General features: G+C 44.8%; 1 protein-coding gene across 1 annotated transcript; it reads right to left on the reverse strand.

Annotated features, from left to right (window-relative positions):
- Window positions 1-1,155: 1,155 nt before the first annotated feature.
- Window positions 1,156-5,189, reverse strand: LOC123062701 (uricase). Its single transcript, XM_044486337.1, has 8 exons — window positions 4,750-5,189; window positions 4,558-4,650; window positions 4,376-4,451; window positions 3,010-3,119; window positions 2,461-2,552; window positions 1,954-2,127; window positions 1,750-1,843; window positions 1,156-1,626 (listed from the first exon to the last, which is right to left on the reverse strand). The coding sequence occupies exons 1-8, from the start codon at window positions 4,948-4,950 to the stop codon at window positions 1,543-1,545; spliced, it is 924 nt and encodes a 307-aa protein (XP_044342272.1). The 5' UTR covers window positions 4,951-5,189; the 3' UTR covers window positions 1,156-1,542.
- Between the last annotated feature and the right edge of the window lie 3,078 nt (window positions 5,190-8,267).

Consider the following 8,267-nt stretch of genomic DNA (forward strand, 5'->3'; position numbering starts at 1 on the left):
GCTGTAGCATGTGGGGGAAGGGAAGCCTCTTTGATGAATGAAGCTGGCCATGTTCCGTTTTCTCCGGTATCTTGAGTGCGGCCGGTCTATCCAAGAAAGAAAAGAGTGTGGATCTACTCTCCTTTCCTTCTCGATCTCTCGAGGACAATGCAGCAAAATGCTTTGTCCGTTCCTGGGGAATCAATCATGTACTGGACCTACTGGTACATACCCCTCACTGTACTTGACCCAGCCCGAAACACCACGGATATGTACCCTCCAATGAAGAGGCCGCCGCTGGATTTGCCGATCGTTTTGGCCTGTTGGCATCCGGTAACACGCCCAGGAGGAGTACACGAGTAGGCGCAGCGCCAAAAGTTGAACTGTGCTTTTTTAACCCACTAGCAAGATGCCTATGCGATTGCACGGAATATTAAGATGTATTTGTATGAGTAGTTTATCTTGTGAAAGAAAAAATGAACGAGGAAAGCCCTTATTTACACATCTGGAGAGGGGTGTAGGTATCTTTTTACAAAATTACCATAGTTCTCTTCCTATCCGTCGGATATAAATCGGACGGCCTATATTGCAGGATGGCAAGCATACCATCATCATCAACTTTGTTTTTTTTAAAGAGTAGAGATGATTGTTTGTCTCGGTATTAGAGCCAACCATAGCGTTCTCGGATGCTTCTCACAACAGATTAATGTTCCGTGTCAACCCCATCTGTTTCAATTCATACTTATGATACGGTAGATTTGTGCGCACGACCTTTACCATCCAACACAAACATGATCAGACTGTCAGCAATCAGTTAATTTTAAAGTTCTCAGTCAGTTTTCGTTTAACTGTTGGATTTGCATCAAAATACTGTTGTTTTCCCTTTCTGGTATGGGCCTTGCTTTTGATGAACATGGGTGGTCGTTGGGCTGATTCCGTATGGGCCTTCTGTACATAAGTTATATACGGGCCTTATATGTATACTCTAAGACTAAGCTGTAGTGCAAAGAACAACAATTAACACTTAACAATAGACAGAACAATAAAATTTTGACTTTTCACAGAACAAAAAAAATGAAATAAATTCTAGAACAACATTTTATCCATAGTAGACATATTTAGTGTAGTAGTAGTAGTATTACCATGATTAAAAAAGAAACAAAAACAACAATACTATAAGGAAAACTAAATTACAATGATAATTTAGAAGTTACATATAAAGTACACGACACTCTTGCACTTCTACGACAAGCGCAAGAACAAGCAAAAATAAGATGTAACTTTGAGTACGGATATGTGGTATGTGGTCCAGAAGGGACAGAGTGAAGGTTTTATAGAACAGTACAAGATTTACAATGCTGAAACTCTAGCTGGCCATGTACAAGTCCTTCTGCTGAAGACATGCAAAGTTTACATCATTTTCCCTTGCAAATTTCCCCTAACACTTTGCTTATTGGTGATTTTGATCTTGAAGAAACCGAACCAAGTCATGAGCCTGGCTACGAGCCATGACCGAGATAGCAGCTTTTCCTCCAAAAAAAAAAGGAACAGAAAAATAAAATATTACAGCTTTGAGTTGGCGCGGCTCAGTGTTGCTTCAATGGTTCCATGTGGTTCATCAGTTGGCATGTACACATCATCAGCAAACTGTATATAGAAATGATTCAGTTTAAGTGGGTAAACATGGGAATTATGGAGTAACTAAAATTGCAATATCCGACATAAAATAAAACAAAAATAGAAGCTCAATCATGTTTTTGAACAAGTCACCTTCACCAATCCTGGATTTTCTTTCCCTGATAGGTTCACCGGGAGAAAGTGGAGGTTTGGCATCCTAAGCTGAACTGACGCTATGTCTGGGAACCTGAGAGTTGACATCATATATTCAGGCGTACATAAAAGTAGGGGCTAAATACGGCTGACAAAAAGCTACAGCAGGTAACAATGTAATGGCCAAATCTCAAAGCTGCAAACCTGGTAAGAACTTCCCTAGCCATGAGGTATAATGTATTCTGCACTGATGGGCTATATACACCAACTTCAGGAGGACCAAAGAATGTGTCTGCGAGAACTTTCTTTACATCCTGGTATCTTTGTGTGAAGCAAAATGGCTTTGACGGAAGCTGGGAAATATGTTCGAACGGATACCTGAATACAAAAGAGAAAGCATGACGGTAATCAATTGGACAGATTCTGACATGTTTTGTCATTTAAAAGACTAGGAAATCGTGAATCGTGGCTAGGAACATGGGCTCATATTAACTTGAAAACACAAAAGATACTGGCAACAGTATTTGTAGAGTATTATGCTTGTCCAAGACCAGCAGCAATAGAAATGTTATTATGGTAATGCTGAGTACACTTGATTTATTGCCTTTAATCTGAGAATTACTATTGACAATCAGAAAAGGGTTGGATGATATCAGCATTGTGGAAAAGACTCAGAGAACATTTCAGGCAGATGGGGAAGAGTGCACAAACCTCCACCAAGCAGTTACTTCTGTTGCAACAATTCTTTCTCTTGTTTCAGGAAGAAGAGTGTAGCGGTCCCTCACGAATCCTTCAAATCCAGACTGAGATAGATAGTGATAAGAATTTAGCATTTATTATTTGCACCTGCAGCCTATTTCTGTAATAGGTACTAAAGTAAAACAGTTCCGCTTCAGCTAAAACTAGTTAAATTGTGACACTACATCTAACAAAGTTCCTGCCTGCTGACAAGTTGCATTCGATTCACAAAAGAATGAATATATGACATATTGACATAGCTGTAGCATGTCCATTCCTACTTCAACGGTCTCCTACAAGGACTGTCTCATATCCCATCAACCATGGAAAAAACTTCGGGTAAGGCTACAGAGATATCTTCCTACGTAATAGTCTCCTATAAATCTCTAGCATATCAGAACTCATAACTTATTCGACTATGTACTGTGTCTAGCAAACTCAAGCAGAGTTGGAGAAATATGCAGAGTCCATTTCTTTGGGAATGGTGGCATAAGGATCAAGACAAATAAGTGAAATAAACACCTGAGTTGTCTTTAGCAGGGAGTATCCTTGTATCCCAGAATTTATAAGTAGGCTTCCAGACTTCTTCACGGTGACCTCTGTGGTGTGCTTTTCAGAACCAAGTTTGAATCCTGCAAAGAAGCCCATTGTATAAGTAATCAGATAACTCTGAAATGATTCATCAGGGAGGGACTTTTTCCTTTACCATGACATTTTGCAAATATGTTAATATGAATATTTACCACGGTAAATGTGAGAAATTTATTTGTCAAAACAAAAACAAAATCAGCAAGTAATTGAGAAGAAACAGTCTGCTCAATTATCGTAATCCTCCTTTTTGACTATCAGTTGATCTACCAGGAATCTAAGTTTTTAAGGATAAAATAGAAGACATACAGGGTAAGGGTACTATTATGCACCGCACTATCCAAGTTGCAATCACAATGATACCGATGTGAAATTATTTGGGAGCGCCATACAAAAACTATTTTTGACCAATAGTAACTGCATGCTTAAAGATTGAGTGGCCCTGGTATTCAACTTATTGGTTAAGTCCCATTTGGTTCTGTTCTCTAATAATAATGAAATAAATTTCACTAGTTGGAAGAGGGATTTCCAAACAACATGCAGAATTGTGCATTCACTTACCAATTAAGTATCAAGTATATGTTTGGCAAAAAACATTTAAATGATAATTGTGCATCATCATGCTAGATAAAAGCAACATGATGTTTGCTGGCACTAGCCAACATAGCCAAGGTTGGCTGTGTTGTTGATAAATACACATTGCCAAAGGCTTTCAGTATCAAATATTTCTTTTCTCTAGCCTTACTTCAACTGCTACTGCTTGTTGATCTTTACAACGTTTTTCAATGCATATACTGTAGCTAAAAACTGTTCATAATGAACAACAGAGTGTTCAGAAATGTGGAAGAAACATACATAACATATTTCTATCACAAAATCCTAATGGCCCAGAATAGCTGCAATTCGTCCTATATGCACATGGATCCAATACCATGCTGATCTACAAAAAGAGGCGGAACAGCATTTCCTTCAAAAGGGTTCAGAACTTCTATGCAGTTGACCACTGAAACAAGACTGGAGTATGGAGCATTTGTCAGGTTGTTTTATGCTACTTCTTTCATGTAGATTGTAAGCAAGTTTGTGGGGATGTGCAATCACTAGCATCTTATCTCTGCTTTTACATACTCAGCCGCTAATTGGAATGTCTGTAATGTACTCTGATATTGTTAAGTAAAAAAGCTGGGGGGTTTGGCCCTCCTGACTTGGCTTCCATTTGAATGGAACCTATGCTTCATAAAAGCACATTTTGCATACGACGGCACAGGTAAACAGCAAGAGTAAGCGATAAAACTCTTCTGACCATGCGAATGGGGCTTCCCGTCCACTGCCACACGCTCCCATGGGCGCTCCACGATCGTCACTGTAGCCTCTGAGACCTGCTCGAACAAGAACGCTTTCATAAGTGGCCGGGTTCCACTGCTTTTGTACAACAGAGCACACCATAAATGGGTCGGAAAAATTCCCGTCCCCACCATTCCCTACCTGCGGGTAGAGTGAGGTGAAATGCCTTCCGAGGATGACCGCGAATTCCTCCATGGACACCACCTCCGTGCACTCCTTGGCCTTCACATACACCTGATCGAGCAAGCAAGCAAAAGGCGCAGCGGATCAAGGGGAGCACCGCCGGGCAGAGAGAAGGGAACGGAGAGGGAGAGGGAGGGGAGGGGGGCGCACGGTGTTCTTGATGGAGTCTGTGGCGACGATGGCGGAGTTGTCGTCGGAGGTGTAGGAGGGGAGGCAGTCGGAGACGACGCTGACGGCGACGCTCCACTCGACGAAGAGGTGCCCCCCGGCGTCGGCGGGGCGGCGCCAGACGCGGGAGACCCGGACGCGGGACTTGCCGTGCCTGCCCTGCAGGTCGAAGCGCCCGGCCATGGGTGGGGTGGGGATCCGATCTGCGCTGAAGTGCGGATGCGGATGCGGATGCGCGAGGTGGGATCGATCGCTCGTGGAAGTGACCCGCACGGGAGTGCTACTCCTTCTTTTGTAGAGGGGGGAGGGGATGTGGCCATGTGGGGACCGCGCGCAGTCGGCGAGTGAGATGCCCGTCGCGGTGTCACTCTCGCTCGTCGGCCGTCGCCGTGTTGCCGCCTCGGAGGGGATCGGGCCGATACGTCCGCCTCTGACACCGTCGAGGTTTTGCTATGGTACAATACAATGGGCCGCTTCGTGGTTTATTGCCCGGTCCACGTGTTGGCAAGGATGGTGAAACTTCTGCTAGCAATGAAGTGGAAGGTGACGACTTTGTACGGGACCCAAAGAAAAAGAAGCCCACTCCAGAGAATTCGGCAGAGACCGCGTCACGGTCCTGCCTGATATAATGACATGCTTGAGCTGGAACTGCCGGGGGCTTGGGAACCCCGAGGCAGTTCGCGAGCTTCGAAGTATAGTGAAGCTAGAAGGACCCACTCTTCTCTTTGTGATAGAAACGAAAATTCAAGCTAAAAGAATTAGGGCTTTGAAGTTTACCCTCGGTTTTGGAGGGTGTTTTGCAGTCGACAGTGTCGGCCTAGGTGGTGGCATTGGTCTGTTTTGGTCACGTGATGTGACTGTTGAGTTGAAAAATTTCAGCAAGTGTCACATTGATGTGGTGGTTCATAGTAACAATCAGAGTGCTTCGGTATGGAGGTTTATTGGTTTTTACGGGGCGCCGAGAGCTTCAGATCGTGGTGAAAGCTGGCAGCTCCTGCGCACTCTCTTTGCTATACCCCATGTAGCATGGCTGTGTATGGGGGATTTTAATGAAACTCTCTATGCATCCGAACACTTTAGCAGAAGAGCAAGATCGGAAACACACATGCGAGCGTTTCGGACTGTTATGGATGAGGTTTCCATGCAAGCTTTAGGCTGGTCGGGTACACCATATACGTGGGACAACCAGCAAGCAGGTGCAGCAAATGTAAAGGCACGCCTAGACCGAGCTTTTGGGAATGAAGATTTTCAACAACTTTTTCAACATATACGGTCAGACATCTCCCCTCTGTTGAGTCTGATCACTGTTTTGTCGTAGCTGAGATTAAGGATATGCTATCTTACGGGCCACGGGCTAAGAGACAGTTTCGTTATGAGAACGTTTGGCAGACACATTCGGATTACGATCGCCTAGTATGTGATACTTGGCGGGGAATTCAACACACGCCAGGGCTCCAGGGGATTGCGTCGGCCTTGGGGTCCCTCCAGTCTATTCTTGAGCCATGGGGTTCAAAGGAATTTGGTTGCTTGGCACGCACGGTCAGGAAACTTCAAAAGAGATTAGACCGCATCAGGTGCTCTACCATGGGGGTGGGACCAACAGATGAGGAGAAAAGTACTGTAAAGAAGCTGAAGGAAGCGCTATACCAAGAGGAGGTGTGGCTTCGCCAGCGTTCACGGGTTCCATGGCTCCTCGAGGGCGATCGGAACACTTCCTACTTTCAGGCACAAGCTGCCCAGCGCAAGAGAACGAACAAGATACATGGCTTACGGCGTGCAGATGGTACAATATGTGAAACTGAAAGAGAGGACAAGGCCGAGGTGCTAGCTTTCTACCAGAACTTGTATCAAACACAAGGTTTTTCTGAGGCTAGCGACTTATTATCTCATGTGCCCGCCAAAGTGGCCCAGGGCATGAATGATGATCTTACCAAGCCATACACCGCAGATGAGGTCAAAGTGGCTTTGTTCCAAATGGCTCCATCTAAGGCCCCTGGTGTTGACGGCTTTATTGCAGGGTTTTATCAGCGGCATTGGGACTTGCTCAGCAATGACGTGACTTTGGCAGTACTAGATTTTTTGAATGGGGGCGAGTTACCGTCGGGATTGAATGATACCAGCATCACCCTTATTCCCAAGGTATGGCACCCACAGTCGATCTCACAATATCATCCTATTGCTTTGTGCCCGGTCCTTTACAAGATCGCGGCCAAAGTTATTACTAATCGCTTGCGATACATCATGGATGATATTATTAGTGAAGAGCAGAGCGCTTTTGTTCCTGGTCGTCTCATCACCGACAATGTACTTGTTGCATATGAAAGTATACATACGATGAGAAGAAGGAAGAAAGGGAAGAACTTCTCTTGTGCAGTCAAGCTAGACATGATGAAGGCTTACAATCGGGTGGAGTGGCATTACCTCGAGGCGATTTTGTCTCGTCTGGGCTTCAGTATTAATTTCGTTCGCCTGATAATGAAGTGTGTCACCTCGGTTCATTTTTCGGTTCGGGTTAATGGAGAGCTTCTTCCATTCTTCACCCCATCTCGGGGTTTTCGACAAGGTGATCCAGTTTCTCCATACCTGTTTTTGCTTTGTGCAGAAGGTTTTTCCTCATTGTTGAAGTTTTACAATGATGGATACATTGATCGGGGACTAAGAGTGAGCTATAGATCACCCTGGGTCTCTCATTTGCTGTTTGCAGACGACAGTCTAATCTTCATTAATGCAAGCGCTGCCAGTGCTTTCCGTCTGAACGAAATTCTGAAGATCTATGGTGATGCTTCGGGCCAGTGTGTGAACCGGGACAAAAGCTCTATTTATTTCAGCACCAATACCCCGGACACCATCAGGCAAGATTTGAAGTCGACCTTGAATATTCAAGTCGAGGCTTTCAGTGAGAGATACTTGGGGCTCCCCACTGCGGTTGGACGTATCACCAGTGGTACTTTTGATCATATTAGTGAGAGAGCTCGTGGGAAGATGCAAGGGTGGTCGGAAAAATTGCTTGCATGTGCTGGGCGAGAAACATTACTCAAGTCTGTAATTCAGTCTATTCCCACTTATCCCATGAGCACTTTCCTTCTTACCAAGAAAGTTTGCAAGAGTCTCACTTCTCCCATGGCAAAATATTTTTGGAGTAGCTCTCTTGATAAAAAAGCAATGCATTGGGTTTCCTGGAAGGAGTTATCTAAACCCAAGTGCGAGGGTGGGATGGGGTTTCGAGACCCGCATCTGTTTAACCTAGCTATGTTGGGCAAGCATGGGTGGCGTTTCATCACCAACCCAAATTCGCTTTGTGCGAGAGTACTCAAGGGCCGTTACTTTCCGGATACCGATTTCATGCACGCTCCAGTTCCCAAGTCAGCCTCGGCAACTTGGAAGGCGATTGTGGCGGGAAGGGACGCCTCGAAAACAGGGTTGATCTCCAGAGTGGGAGATGGTTCTACTATATCGGTTTGGGAGGACAAGTGGATCCCAGGTACGATTACAATGACTCC

Source organism: Triticum aestivum, chromosome 3A, assembly GCF_018294505.1.
Source record: "Triticum aestivum cultivar Chinese Spring chromosome 3A, IWGSC CS RefSeq v2.1, whole genome shotgun sequence".
Taxonomy (NCBI): Eukaryota; Viridiplantae; Streptophyta; class Magnoliopsida; order Poales; family Poaceae; genus Triticum; species Triticum aestivum.

Bases quoted from the DNA above. Each gene is read 5' to 3' on its own strand.
- LOC123062701 (XM_044486337.1), bottom strand. From the start codon at position 4,950: ATGGCCGGGCGCTTCGACCTGCAGGGCAGGCACGGCAAGTCCCGCGTC. The intron at 1,844-1,953 runs GTTTGCAGCTTT...GTCAACTCTCAG, and splicing joins GCTAGGGAAGTTCTTACCAG to GTTCCCAGACATAGCGTCAG. The intron at 1,627-1,749 runs GTGACTTGTTCA...TTCTATATACAG, and splicing joins AAAATCCAGGATTGGTGAAG to TTTGCTGATGATGTGTACAT.